Consider the following 15,056-nt stretch of genomic DNA (forward strand, 5'->3'; position numbering starts at 1 on the left):
ATGGGCAAATTTCCACTGGCACCCATCATCTCCTGTTCCAAACCTTTTATAGTAAGCTGGTACCCCAAGACTAGGCCCTAAGACTCCATTAATCAGACTGTTGGTCTCAGGTCAAGATACAGCTGTTCTGCTTGGGGGCCCTTTCAGAACAACTTTAGGCGCTATCACTTGGCTGGTAGGAAGTGGGGAGGAGGAGGAAGCGGGAATGTGAAGCAGCCAAGGGCCACTAGGCCAAAGGATGCCACTATATAGAACAGTCATTTTTGTGGCTTTCCATACTTGCACAGAATTACCAAACCCGAAGGCTGCTGGAAGGTAATTTATTACAGACTAGCCTATTATCTCTTGTAACAATGGCACATACAACAGTTAAAAACAGCAAAGATGCTTGGTTCTTGTTTCATATATTGGCCAGTACAACTGTGAATGATGCTGCATCCTCAGGAAGTTTAGGAGGCTGTCATCAAGGAAATCCAAGGACCGTGTCACATCTGAGTGAAGGTCTGAGAGGCCCAGTTCGTCACTCCCAGGAAGTGTTGAGCCCAGGAAGTGTTGAGCCCCATCCCTTCCATCCAGTCTGTACAGGAGGATCAGAGTCCAAGCTCCTTCTGTAGGGTAGAACATCTATGAAGGGATCAGCGCTGATCCAGATGACAGGAAGAAAAGAAAAAGGCTGATTTTTTTCCACAAGGACGACAGCCAGAAGGCAGTGGTCATAGGTGAGCATGACTCTAGACTAGTTCCATAATTTTTGGATTTGTTCAGGGCCTGCCCAAGAAGAAAATATTCCTGGGACTTCAATCTAGCCCTCGGTTACACATGTAAGAACAGTCTTTAGTGTTCTAAGCACTAGTCCCCTGCCTAAGGAATGAAGTAGGGAGATTCTAGGCAGATTCTGGGTTCCAAAGAAATATTCTGCTCAGAGCTCTGAAGCACCACATGAAATTGGTTTTACCCATGATAGATATAACCTGAGGGAAGGGATTAGCACAGCTTGATTTCAGAAAGTAGCTTGTTCAGTTTCAAAGACTTGTTCTCTTTGGAGCCACATAAAATCAGGGGATGCTGCTCAAGGGACAGTGAATTCTATTCTATTTGGTTTTGCCCTGGCTATTCTCCAATGTACATCGCCAGGTTCAGCAAATCCACTATCTAGCCAGTCAGGTACAAGCTCAGGGCTTTCTACACTTGTTCTCCTAGTGATTGGTGTGTGTCTAACTGGGTATGGTGTGGCTTGAATAGGGTAAAGATTGTAAGGGATGTGGAGGTGTGTCTGCCAAAATGGCTGACACTCTGAAATGTCTGTCCCTCTCCCTTTTTTGAAATTCCTTCCATGTGGTACGTCCCACAATCTAGCTCCTAATACCATAGACCTGTTGGTTAGGGATTCATGGTCCTTTCTGTGAAAAGCCATGCTCTTAGCTACCTCCCAAATTTCCCTTAAATATCCTTAACTGAAGGGGTCAATCTCTTGACTATAAAGACCCTAAGTTGGCTAAACAGCTAATTCTCATTAGCTCTGATTTATGCAATCAGTGCCACTCCATTGGCACATGAATCAGAGATGTTCAGCTCCCCTCTTCTGTGGAACGAGACTCTGATTTGAGTTTCACAAACTCTCGGGCGACCTCATCATTGCTCCTTTGAGACAGAATCCGGAGAATGGTCATGCCTGTCTCATCCATGTGGATCTTCCGGCCCAAGGGACACCAGCAGGCACAGCTGCCCTTGGCTGCGACATCCCTTAGAGGCATCACTGCCAGCCCTAGCACGCGATCTTCCCGGGCAAAGCAGTAATCCTTCACACAAATCTGTAACTCATAGGTCTCGGGACCTTCTTCATTTCCTAGAAGGCTGTGAGCATAGGAGAGAAGATAGGATGCCAGGGCTGAGTCCACAGTGGAATTTACCCCAGTCTGTCATCCAGACTACCATTTTTCTCACCTCTTAGTTTTAACAACCCCCATCCCATTAGCCCCATTCCACAGTCTTGCAGGCACCCCACCCATAACTTACAAGTGGAATGTCTCATTGTATTTGGGAGCCCAGTTGTTGCTTTTGGACTTGGTTGTGAACTTCCTCTTCTTATCACTTTGGTGTGGGCCAACCATGGTCACTTCCACAAAAGGCCGGAACATACCTGCTGTCTGCCACTTGAGATCATTGGCAGCCACAACTGCCCAAAAAAAGGAAAACCGTGAGGGATTTGATCAGGTATTCCCACTCCTTGAGCTCCAGCTGATATTCCCCATGGAGAAGGGCTGAGCTGGAGGACTAGGATGAGCAGCCCTTGCCCTCAACTGGTAAGTGAGGTCATGGGCAAAAAAGGGACAGATCTCTAAGCCTACACCACTCACCTTTCACTGTGACCTTGTGTTCCCCAGTACCAGGGTGTGTAAACAAGTCCACCTGAATAGACACTTCTCCCACAGGATCGTCCACACCAGACCCTAAGACAGATGGACAGGTAACTGCTCAGTGGAAAACTCTAGGATCCTAGGACTAATTTCTTCACGTAAACTGAGGGGTTAGGTGGCCCCCATCCTACAAATAGGAAGCAATCACCCACAGTAGCCATGGGGACATATGCAATGGGAGAAGGGAAGGAAAGGAGACAGTGAATATGTGTTGTAACACAAGTGACATCTGAAAGCATTTTAGGAGAAACTTCCTCCAAAGATGTACTATGAATCTTGCAGGATCCCCACATCTCTCCTGTTGCCTAGGTTGAAGATATTTTCATTGGATATTGGGGAGCACAGGGCTATGATCCTGGATCTGTGTCTGAGAATTATGGCCAATCTGTGGGATCTCTGAATGGAACATAGTTGGTCTCTAGGCAAAAACAGCAACTTCTCTTATCCCCAGGATTCCTAGGGCCCCTGCTTGGGAGGCCACCCTCCTTAGAAAAACTATATTCTCAATCTCTGAAAAGAGCCAACTTCCAGTCTCCTCTCAGCGGAAGCCCCACCCTATTTTGAGAGAACATCACTATGGTGCACCTCAGCTAAAACTTCTCCATCCTGAAGTGTGTAGTTGTGTGGGGGAGTGGAATTCTGAGGACAGAATAGGGTTAACAACAGCAACCTTTCCTAGGCTACATGAATGCATCATCCATCTCCTAGACTTGGGCTACAGCTTCTGAATTTTCACACCCTCATTCCAGTTCATAGAGTTCAGCATCAGTCCATGTTAGATTCATGTCTGCACAGGATTTAACATACCCTTTTCCGGTCGAATGTCCTCGTTAGCAGTAAACCTAATACCTTTCCCATCATGCACTGAGTGAGGACAGGCAAATCAAGAGGTAGTAGCAGCAGTGGGACAGAGAAAGAAGAACAGTTAGAGGTCAAAGGAGTTGCAGCCATTCAAAGCAGTGTTACACATATGCCAGAAGAGCAGAGAAGTGGAGCAGGGTGGAGAAAAGTCTAAGAGCAGGGGTCAGGGCCTGAATGTTCCACATTACCACTTCATGGACCAGGGATCACCCAAATCATGGGCAAATGCAGTAGAATATACAAAGAAGGGCAACAAAGGGGTTGTAGTGTTCTTTCCTAGGCCCTTAAATGACAAACTTCCATACAGAATAAGCATGCTCATGTGTGCTCCCTGCAGGTGCACTTCTGTTCTCACCCCCTCTGCACCCCTTCCAGCCTCTCCTCTGATATTTGGTTTTATATTTTGCTTTTTTAAAAGTAGTACTAGGGACTGAAACCCAGGGCCTTCACAAGGAATTACATCTGCAGTCCTTTTTTATTTAGTATTTCATTAGTCACTAAGTTGCCTAGGTGAAGCTCAAACTTCAGTCTCCTGCCTCACCCACTACAGTGCTGGATTATAGGCATGTGTCCCAATACCCGGGTCCTTTGCTTTTATCCAGTTTATAGCTCAGTGCTTCTGAGAAGCCTTTCTGTACTCAGCTCTTCCTGCCTCCTTCAATCAGACTCATTGCTATTTCTTTTGCTCACTTTTCCCCACCTTGGACTGACAATAAGAATTGTATGGAAGGGCTGGCAAGATAGCTCAGCAGGGGGCTGGGGAGATGGCTCAGTGGAATAAGCGTTTCCCTGGCAAGCACAAAGGCCTGGTGGCACAGGCCTGTAATCCCAGCACTGGGGAGGCTGAAAACAGGAGATCACTATAAGTCCAAGTTATGTTGTGAGATCCTGTACCAAATACATATATATATATATATATATATATATATATATATCTCAAAAATGTTTCAGGTCTCCTCCACATTCTTACCTTCTATCATCTCAGTCTAACTGCTTCCATTTGTCCTCCATGTCAGCTCTGTGCCCTAGTCCACAGCTCAGTAAGACCCAAACCACCCTCTCATACCAGCAGGTTCTTGCCCCTGGGCAGTCTGCCTAGGTTTTCCTGAAATAAACAGTAGCAAATATGCCCAAAGTGACTTCTGAGAGAGCAGGATCAGGTCAAAATGTCAGTCTGAGCTGAATCTATGTAGGTAAGTGTTGGTTTGGAAAGGTCTTAGCTAGAGGCAGTGAGTTCTGATGACTGGAAATCCCTTAAGACAAAACCAGCAAGCAGTCTAGTCCTCTGTGTATAGCAACCACCCTAAGGCTGAGGCCTCCACTATCACGGTGTCTCCTAGTCCCCACCTTCCCTTTAGCTGCTTCCACGGTTTGCTTCTCTGTCTTCTGGTCCACAATAAAGTGTGTAGAAATTTTGCTTTCTGTCCCCAGGACAACTCCCAGCAAAGCTCCCAAACACTCATTCTCAAGGCCTCCTCACAGATTTTGCCCTATTCTCCCCCTTATCAGACAGGGTACTCTCCATGAACTAAATAAACATGCACTTGTCAGGCAATGTCTAGGAAAAAGAAATCTCAGACACAATTTCCAAGCTCCTTTGATTCTCCTGCCTGGTACTATGGGTTGGGGTTAAGAAATGAGATCTTTTCAAAGAATCCTGAGATCCAAGTTTGAAAGACTGTCTGAAGAAAAAACTAGATCTTCCTGAAAGGCTAGAAAATACTGATTCCCTACTGGCAGAGGTATATGGGAGAGGGGAAGATGGGACACAGAGCCCTTTTGGCCTTACCCTGGGCAGTCTGTGAGCGCACAAAGGTCTTGATGAGAGTGTCTGTGGTCTGTGTGTACAGAGACAGGGCATAGCGCAAGGACTGCAGATCTGGACTCTTCTCTAGGAAGGTTTTCTTTAGCCCATTGCCTCCTGCATGGAAGTATTGCTGAAAAAGAAATGAGTACCTGCTTCACCCCCTCACAGACAGACAGCTCCCCCACCATCCTCAGAGAAGCCAGGAGAGGACTGCAAGAATAGGTCACTCCGTAGATCAGGAACACCCACAGAATGAGTCAGTTTCTCAGGCAAAGCACATAATTTGGGCATCTGGCAGGAGCAGAGGGGAGGTCCGCATTCCTGGAGGTGGGCAGTTTGAAGAGGCAGAGATATGGGACAAGAAGCCTTTGAGGCAGGGAGAATGGCCAAAAGTACTTTTATCCCTCTCAACCTTAGGGAACTTGATGCGTAGGACATGTCTTCCAAGTGCCTTGAATTATAGTCTATACAGACCTGCTTTACTCCCGCTTCACCCATCGTAAGTGTCTTAAACTGAGGAACCATATCTGATTCTCTCTAACCCTGACAGTACATAGGGCCTCTCATCTGGATGTGGAGCCCCAGGGGCCTTGTCTGGCAAGACGGAATGGCAGGGCCAGGTGTGCGTGGTGGTTAGAACTATCTGGAAAAGGGAGAGGTCTCCACCTTGATAGTATCCAGAGCAAGGTCGAGGACTGCACACTGCTTTGGAGTGAGATTCCGTGTTTCCTCTCGCACCATGTGGTCCTGGAAACCCAGAGAAAGCAGCAGCATCAGGACAGCTCAGGGCAGTCATGAAGGTCTTGCCCCACCTGCCAGCCAATAGCGGCATATTCTTTTCTTCCCCCTCCCTTCCAATCTCCAAAATCCACTGGCTCTCCTTCCAGCCTCAGGGGGATCCCAACCCACAGAACCTTGAGCTTGGAAAGCTGGCTCAGCTCCTTGGCAGCGGTGAAGATCAGCTGGGTGCCCTGGGCAGAGAGGGGATCAGTTAAAAATCAGAGATTTCTAAAACTCCATCAGGAAACAAGGTCTGACGGGAAGGGGCACAGAAGCGGGAAGTAAGAGGAAGGGGTCTTTACCGTCTGGTCAGTGAGCGGAGGCAGGACAATCATTCTCTCCATTGTGTTCATTACCACCCGCCAGAGCTCCTTTAGGACTCGCTTCAGAACTGTCTTCTCACACACAGTGGCAAAGAGTGTGAGGCTGCAGGCCCAGACAACAGGTGAAGCAACAGTGACAATCTGCCCCCTCCCAGCCCCCAAACAGGCTCCTCTGTCTAACAGCTTCTGCTTCACTTGACCCCACAGGAAATCCTGAATACTCTACTCACTTGCCATCAAGGAAGTCCATGAGAGGCCGCAGCACACTATCTGCATCCTGAGCCACTGAGGCCTTGGCGTTGGGGGATGCATTTCCTGTGCCCCGAACTTGGCCCAGGATCTCAGCCATTTGCCGAACACATTCATCAATCCGCACCTGGAAGCTACACATGTACCCACTGTGCCACCCTGCCTGCCCTACCGCACTGACCCTGGAGCAGCACCAGCTCTTCAGGCCTGTTCCTCAGGCTCATGGTGCTTCTCCAGTGGCAACAGCAGCAAGTCTAGAAGGAGGATCCACAAATCTGCAGCTAGATGAAAGGTGTGGGCAGGGCTCTGGGACTGCTCAGGAATAATATATGGCTCTAAGGGCTGTGTGTCTTGGGACCACTGACCTGTTTCCAAACACCATGCTGAGCTCATCCAGAACTGCATTCAGTTTCACCTGCAGCTCTTTCAGACTGTCTGCAGCTTCAGGATCCAGCTGTAGCCAGAGGAGGTGAGCCTGGCTAGGCTGCTTCTCTTACAGTCTTCCCTCCTGTACCTCTATTCTTCCCTCCTAAGGCTGTACCCTAATTCCTGCTCCTCCCTCCTAGGGGCCTCACCACAATGAATATCCTTCTTATTAGGGTTTTGCCTCAATGCCCACCTCAGATTAAGCCAGCCCAGACCCCAAGACAAACTCCTAGCCCATGCTAATCAAGAGAGGACAGAGTTCTGTGACCAGGGAGCTCAGGAACAATGGGAAGAGGACAGTGACCCCAAAGCTTAAAGCTTACCTCCTTGCCTCCCATGGCTTCAAACATCTTCTCCAGCTGGACCCTCAGTTGCTGCATATTGTTCATCAGGATGCAAGGCTTTGAGGACAGATGGAACTGCCTGAGTCTTAGTTCCTTCTAGCACAGCCCCATTAGCCTAGGATCTTTTCTTCTCTCATTATTACAAAGCCACAGGGACTTCACATATTACATAGATTTCCCTAAACACTAAGATCTGGAGCCAATTCACAAAATTCTTCTTGAATTAAGATTCAAAGCAAATGTTTTTGTCATTAATCTGATGATGGGATGGCAGGTATTCATAGTACTAACCTTTATAACTTCTTGAATGTATTAAATGTTTTTGGGACAGGTCTCGCTATGTAGAGTTTAGCTTTTAACTCAATATGTAGCCCAGGCTGACCTCAAACTCATGGCAGTCCTCCTGCCTTTGCTTTCCCAGTGCTGGGATTACAGGTGTGCACCTACGCAGGCATGGTGCTCATGCCTGCAATTGCAGCACATTAGGGGGAGGCGGGTGCTGAAGCAGGAGATTTGCCAGGACTTCAAGCCCAGCCTGAAACCGTCAGATCCTGTCTCAAAAACAAAGGCCTACTTTACTAAACGATAAAGCACTAAATGGAGGCTTAGAACTCTTAGTCAAGTTCTTACTATCTTGGTGGTATGTGTCTCAAGCAAAGCTCTGGAGGGAAGCAGAAGTCAAAGGCATCTTAGGGTAACTTCCAGAGCAAGAAGGAGTCAAATGTCCTCCACATCCTTTCTTAGTGCCCCAGGACCGGGCCCTACCAGTTTCTCCTTTGTGCAGTAAGCTGGAAAGTTCTTTGATAAGATGTCTGCATACTGCATCAGCACCTTCCCGATGGTCTGAGAAAAAGAAGAAAGGAGAAGGAAAGGGAACTCTTAGCTCTCCACTCAGGAATCTTGCCTGAAGGTTGCACTTTTCATACCAGGAAAACAACAGCAGGGAAATACAGGGACTCTCACAGGAAGGGGCAAAGCTCCCTTTCCAGCACAGAACACCACCATAACTCCTGTGTCTGTCCCAGACACAAACAAAAGGAAACCTGAAGGCTACTTCAGAGACAAGATTAAATTTAGACGTGAGACTGGGCTGTGAGTGTAGTGGTGATAAGGATGAGGGGGCAGGAATAATCACCTTAGCAAATCTCCTCATGTAGTGGGCAAGGATGTTGGGGTCTGGGCATTCTAGCTTCCGAATGATTTCAAAACTCTGGTTGAGCTGTGTGAAGACATCCACCACAGAGCAGGAAAAGAGTGCATGCTCTGATGTCTGCTGAAACTAAGAAGGCAATATACAAGGTCAATCATCCATAGCTGCTACCTTTCCTCAAGCTCATGAGGTTTGAAAAGTTCTGCCCAGCAAGAGTGGCTCAGTGGCTCTCCACAATCCTCTGTGGACTCCATAGGGCAGGCACAGCCAGTCTGGTAAAAGCCCAGGAACTTCTGCCATGGTAAATGCTGAATGACCTGGACTGTTCCATGCAGCCCAAGTCCTAAACTTACCCCATCCTTTTTATCTCGTTCCAGGGCCCCACGTAGGAATTCCAGGGACACATCCTCATTTTCATCTAACCACTGTAGCACAAACTGCTCAAACCACCTGCAGCCAGAGAAGGAGGTTGAAGCTAGTAACTGGCATTGGTTATATTCCTGACAGTATATCAGACTAGGGTCTTTTGGAGGGCAACACACAGTGTGACATTCTTCCCAGAACTTTCTAAGAAGTGCCTGGAACAGGCAGTCCCAAGACTGGCTGCTGAGCTAATTGAGGATTCTAGCCCTGCCAGCCCAAGAGCCTCTTCCCATCCCTCTACATAGGGTCCAAATGACTCACGCTGGGTACTCTGGGACCTGCCCCTGGATGGCAGGCAGATCCTGCACGTATTCATTGTGGAGCCACTTCACCTTGAAGTGCAGATTCATGTAGTCAGCACTCTTACACAGCCGGTCTTTTTCATGCTCTAGTTTGAGGAAGGAGGTTGGGTCAGGTCTCAGCAGTAGAGGCCAGGGTTCCCGTGCTTTGCCATGGCAGCAGATCTGGTTATGTGGCTCTATCAGATATCTTAGAAGATGAGCACTTCCCAACCTCCTTCTCATACTCATCTCCCCTGCCACTACTATGCTCAGCTACTTTCCAAGAACTGGCCCAAATCTTCTGCTACAGGGAGCTAAGGGAGACTCCCGGATAAATTCTAGTCTTCTTATTCTAAATTTCAATAGTATAGTGAGGTCACTGGCCTTTGGTGAAAAAGAAAAAAGGATTAGGGTGTTAAGATTGATCAACAGGGACAGTGGATTTCTGGAGAAAGACAGTGGTTTTGTAGGGTTTTAAAAAAATCTTAGTAGCAAGTCATTCCCTAGACAGGCTCAAATGCAGAGATATCAAGTCATGCTTCATATGAAGAGGTCAATGGTACTACACAAAGACAGGAAAACCAAGAAGGGTCCAAACTGCCAGAAAGGCAGTTGAGCAACTGTGGTGTCACAGCATAGTGAGGTAAACTGAAGGGCTTTGGAGAGCTACAAAAAATGAGCTCTCAGGGAAGTATGCAAAGAAGGACAGTCAGTTGGGAACCTATGGAAACACAGTCAAATAAAAGGGCTGTTATCCTGCAGAAAATAGGACTTTTGGTATGGATTTGACTGTCATCTCATAGAGTCTCAAAGAGTTTTCTGTAAAATATAAGACTTAAGATCACTCACATCCAGCTCAGAATCTGGAGCATTAGCCAGATCCACAGGTTTTCCCCTGTTGGGGATCTTGAATTATAAATTGGAGGCTAAGGCCCAGAGGCCTGAATGGAGGCCTCAATGGTCCCCTGATGCTGTGACACCCCAGGGCAAGACTGCATCAGCTGAAGGGAACCCAGGAGTAATAAAAGCAAGGTTTTGCCTTGGAGTAAGGACTTGCTTTTTAACTTGCTATCCTCCCCACCATCCTCATCAACATGAAGATCCTCAGTAGCCTAGGGGCACGGCACCCTCTCTCTGATTATTGTATACACACAGTAAACAGTGGCTAGCTCAGAGTATCTGTCTTTTTCCTTGGAAAAGACCTTGAAGCCCCACTTTTATGAATTTGTTTCTGCCTTTTCTTCATTCTTCGCTGTACCCCTTAAATGGGCAGTTGGGGATCTTGGCCAGGTCCCCCATATGTAATGGGTTAACTTACATTTTAGGCTATAAATGTAAATCTTGTGTTTTCTGTTGTGTACAAATGTATACTTACTACTATTCTAAGTTGTTTAGTAACTAGTGGCTCTTTCTTGCTGTTTGCTAGATAAAATTCCTGTAACCCTCACCAATTCCTGTCAGCAAAGTTAGCTTACAGAGATGACTTAAGGAAAACTAAATGGGCTTTAACTTCTTGTAAGCTGGGGCTATGCAAGGCTGCCTGCAGGTACTCAGGTGCAAATTAACCACAAACTGAAACAAAAGCCCCAGAAATGTAGTTTGAGTAGTGGGCCCAATCACTCTAAAAGCATTATTTTGTGTCAGACAATGAATTTGTTTACCAAACTGAGTATGGTCAGACAATAAATTTGCTTATCAAACTCAATGTGGTTCCAGGGTTTAAAACCCCTTCCTGCTTCCTGGGCTGCTGCCTTTCTGTCCTCTCCTGCGTGAGAGCAGACCAGGGGTCCCTGAGCTCAGTAATAAACGGCTTTCCAAATTCCAACCTGGCTGATCTGGTTCCTATTCTGAGTGACCCATAACACATACTCCTCATTCCTCCCATCCCCTTTATAGAGTTGAAGCATATAATGTAAAAAGTGAGTATCAGTTGTGTGCTGAAACTGAATAATGGTAAAAGCAAGCAAATGGGGGATTGTGCTAAGTAACACAGAAGGAGAGGCCAGCGTCCTTCGGGACTATTGCTCAACTTCGGGGTGCCACGGGAGACGCTGCTCCAAGTCCAGGCAGAACATCTAGTGTGGGGCAAATGGCCCTTGTAACTTAGTGCAGCAGATACTCCACAAAGAAATAGAAGCCTGGGGTTTAAAAGACTTCAGGTCCCAGGACTTCTATTTCCTGGTACTGTAGGCAGCAACATCCCAACCTGAAGCTGCATTTGTCTTCTATGAAGCAGTGAGCAGGGGAAGGAAAAGGTACTAAGCTAGAAGTAAAGGGACAACCAAAAATTCTTACCACCAGGAAAGAGCACTTTTCGAATACGAATGACAGTGGTTGCTTTGACAGAGCAGAGACACCAATGAGCAACAGAGTGGAAAAGCCTGGGCTCTCAGAGAGCCTTTCTTCTCTACACCATCCCCTGCTGTTTTTAAACTAGTCCTAGACTAAAAAATGTGAATCACATCACAGGGAATTGCCTTTGCCCTTCATGTTCAGCAACCCATTAGAGCTGGGGCAGGGCTGCTCCATGCCTCAAGTGCTTCCTAACTCTTTCTTCTCAGGACTTTCAAGTTATTGTATTTTGTTAAGGCTTGTATCTAGATGTGCCTCCAAACCCACGTTCACTCATAGGTGGGGCTTTGTTGGAGGTGGCTGGATCTAGGGTATATCACACTGGAATTAAGGGTGTATGATAAACTGGCTTAGCCTGGTTCTGGGTGTGGAAAATGAAAGTCCACCCTGAATGTGGGTGGGACTAATCAATAGGTCTATAGTCTGAATGGAATTAAAAGGGACAGAAAAGGCAAGATCGTTGCTTGCTGCCTCCAGCCTGCTCTGCCTTAGACTGTTTCTCCTCTGAGCTGTTCCTCTCCCATGCCACCATCAGAACCAACTGAGTATGGACTGAAACTTCTACAAACAGTGAGCCAAAATAAACCTTTCCTCCTTTACTAAGACATACTTATGCACAATTCTTCATCTATTACCTGTGTTCTGGCCCCAGGCTCCAATTTTTACAGCAAATATTAACTTTCATGGTATAAACACTACCAAATGAGTGCCAAAATACTGGTCGTACTTCATACATTATTCTATCAAGGTCTAGGGAGTTCTGCTCCAGCAGAGATGCCTGAGGTTGCTGTTGCTACTGCTGGTGGTGGGTGTAAGTCTACCCGAAGGAGGAATCATGTTTCCATAATGTCGTGCTCCAAAATTTGCTTTTCTCCTTCCATCCTTCATCTTTGCAGACCAGCTGTTTTGCTGCTACTTTCCACAAATCTCTTTGGTTCTGGTAATGTGTAGTAGTAGTATGCAGCACATCTAAGATGCATCTCACTGTGCCTACTCTCAGTCTCTGTTACTCTCCATATACAACCCAGGTAAAGTTGAACAGAGTATACCAACGAGTCTGATCCTTTTGTTCAAAGCTAACAGCACCCCAAAATGTTCCATTTGTTTGTTACAGGATGTCCCTACACTAGTCAGACTCATAGTGATCCTCCTGTCTCAGACCCCTACCTGGGATTACAGGCATGTGCCACCACACCTGGTTTCGGGGCTAGCAAAGTGTGACCAGGGTTCCCAGGCTGGTATGGCATGTGGTACAGAGGACTGAACTCAGGTCCTTGCACTTTCCAGGCAGGCGCTTAGACCGCTGAACATCTCCCCAACCCAAAGTGTTCCTTCTTTCGCTTTACTCACATCCAGTTAAATCATCAGCTCCTGCTAACTTTACCTTCAAAATGCCATGGAATCTACCCATATCTTTCTGGCCACAAGAGTACCTGCTCAGGTCTGTTACCATGATCTCTAACCAGGATGACTACAGTAGCCTCTAGACTGATTGCTCCTTCCCATTCATTCTGCACTGTGGAGAGTGGGTAGGGGAGCCCTTCTGCATGACACATCTCACCATACCCATCTCTTGCTTATCAGGTCAATAGCCCCCAACTGCCACAGGATGAAGTCCAGAAACCGAAACCTGACTTACAACTTCCTCTGTGATCCAGCAGTCCTATCTCTCTATCCTCACATCTCACTGATCTCTGAAGAGCTAGTAACATTGAACAATTCTTCTATTCCCCAAGCACACTAGCTCTCTCCAGACCTCATCTTAGACATGCTGCATCTTTGGCATAAAAATGTTCTGTCACCCTTCCTCCTCAGCAGCTAACTCCTCTCGTTCTTTGGGTTTGTTTATACATCTCCTCCTTCAGGAAGCTTTCTTAGGTTCTGAGTCTGGGTTACATGGCTATCTTCTATGCATTCAGGACCCATCTTCATCCTTTTGTGGTTTTAAAACTTTGTATTGTAATATCTAATTTATATACAAGTTTTCTGGATCAGTCTGTGAGTTTTTCAAGGGTCTGTGAATTTCCCATCTCAATGGGACTCTAATGACTAGCACAGTGCCTGGTACAAAAAAATAATACTCAATAAACACTTAGTACTGAGTTCAATCCCTGGTTCCACAAAAAAAAAAAAAAAAAAAAAAAAAAAATGATGGCCTGAAGTAACATGAATACATTGAAGCTGCAATGTGTTAATTATTGAAACTGTCCTATTAATTGGTTTTGCAACTGTCTCACTGCTATTTCTTTCTCAATAAAATTATTTTAAAAGAAAACACTTATTAAATGAGGTGGGGATTTGCTGCACAGGAACAAGAGGGGAGTTTCTGGTTCATATTTTCTTCTCTTCCTTCGTTTTTTGTTTTGAGACAAGATCTTACTCTGTAGTCCAGGTTGTCCTCAAACTTGAAGCAATCTTTCTGTCTCAGCCTGCCAAGTGCTGGTGCCTCATATTTTAATTGAGAAACTAGTTACACAGGTATGTGTGTATGTGTGTGTGTACATGCACTAAAACTTTTAAATTGTATTTTTTCCCCAAAATTGTACTCTTAAAGTGCTTTTTCTTTATTGTGCATAAAATACTCCTCAGTTCACTTAGAAAATATCTGCTAGCTAGACAGGGCGGCACAAGACTGTAATTGTAACGCTTGAAAGGCTGAGGCTGAAGGATCACCATAAGTTCAAGACCAGCCTGGGCTACACAGTGAGTTCAAGGCCAGCCTGAACTGAAAAGTGAGACCCTTACTCCAAAAAGGGAGGAAAAAAACAAAAACAAAAACAAAAGGAGGACAGCATTTCTGAGTCTCCTTTTACAATCAGCATCGATGCTGCCCTTTTATTATCAAAGCTACCAAATACTTCTCCCTTTTACTTGCACTTCAGATTCTGAGATTTCCTAGGCCCTGTTTCAAATTCTTTCTGGTGTCTATCAAAGCTCATTTTCCTTCATGATTTCTCTGCTCTAATCCTTCCCTACTCCCTTATTCCTAAATGATTACATAGCCCTTTCATTATTAATGCAGTGGACCATGTGGTTATGATCAGTCTGACATATGAACAGGTTGGGTTATGACTGGAATTTTAGTTTTAACTTATGACCAAAGTCTTCAGTTATGATCTGAATGCCGGCTGCCTGTATTTCCAGATGGTCCCAGGTACAGACACTTTATTTATTTCTTTAAAAAAAAAATTTTTTTTTAATCAGGTATAGATTTAACCCTTAAAGAATTCTGGAAGAGCCATGAATGGTGGTGCATACCTGTAATACCAGCACTTGGAAGGCTGAGGCAGGAGGATTGCTGTGAGTTTCAGGCTAGCCTCAAAAGATCAAAGAATTCTGGAAGAATTATAGTATCCTTTCCTGTATGGGGTTAACTGGGAAATCCAGGGCAAATGTCTCACTAAAGACACTGAGATCTGCTGCATACAGGAGACCTTGAAGATTGTGTAGAGGAGCCTGAGCCTTCAATCAACAACTTGAGATAAAACTAGCCCTCGGGAATGAATTGTGTTCATATGTTGCTAAGAGTCCACTGCATTCTTTGCTTCTCTCTTTCTTTTTTCTTTTTTCTTTTTTTTTTTTTTGCCTCTCTCTTTCCTAATCCCAGCTTCTCCTGACTTCTGCTAAGGTAAAATTTTTAAAA

At 45.8% G+C, this 15,056-nt stretch overlaps 1 protein-coding gene across 5 annotated transcripts in view; it reads right to left on the reverse strand.

Moving 5' to 3' along the window:
- Nucleotides 1–306: 306 nt before the first annotated feature.
- Nucleotides 307–15,056, reverse strand: part of Unc13b (unc-13 homolog B) — a 273,280-nt gene continuing 258,530 nt past the window's right edge. For 4 of the 5 annotated variants that reach the window (XM_023715883.1, XM_023715881.1, XM_023715880.1 and 1 more), the window contains 14 exons: nucleotides 9,042–9,168; nucleotides 8,711–8,807; nucleotides 8,343–8,486; nucleotides 7,973–8,050; nucleotides 7,187–7,264; nucleotides 6,803–6,891; nucleotides 6,419–6,571; nucleotides 6,168–6,291; nucleotides 6,000–6,056; nucleotides 5,752–5,832; nucleotides 5,068–5,215; nucleotides 2,358–2,450; nucleotides 2,017–2,176; nucleotides 309–1,854 (listed from right to left, as the gene is read on the reverse strand). In XM_023715883.1, the coding sequence (XP_023571651.1) occupies nucleotides 1,569–1,854; nucleotides 2,017–2,176; nucleotides 2,358–2,450; nucleotides 5,068–5,215; nucleotides 5,752–5,832; nucleotides 6,000–6,056; nucleotides 6,168–6,291; nucleotides 6,419–6,571; nucleotides 6,803–6,891; nucleotides 7,187–7,264; nucleotides 7,973–8,050; nucleotides 8,343–8,486; nucleotides 8,711–8,807; nucleotides 9,042–9,168 (1,715 nt within the window). In that variant the 3' untranslated portion in view covers nucleotides 309–1,568. Of the gene's footprint in view, nucleotides 1,855–2,016; nucleotides 2,177–2,357; nucleotides 2,451–5,067; nucleotides 5,216–5,751; nucleotides 5,833–5,999; nucleotides 6,057–6,167; nucleotides 6,292–6,418; nucleotides 6,572–6,802; nucleotides 6,892–7,186; nucleotides 7,265–7,972; nucleotides 8,051–8,342; nucleotides 8,487–8,710; nucleotides 8,808–9,041; nucleotides 9,169–15,056 lie in introns of all 5 variants that reach the window. The other variant, XM_023715882.1, reaches the window with a different exon arrangement.

The sequence above is a fragment of the Octodon degus genome, unplaced genomic scaffold, assembly GCF_000260255.1.
Source record: "Octodon degus isolate 3935 unplaced genomic scaffold, OctDeg1.0 scaffold00045, whole genome shotgun sequence".
NCBI classification, from domain to species: Eukaryota; Metazoa; Chordata; class Mammalia; order Rodentia; family Octodontidae; genus Octodon; species Octodon degus.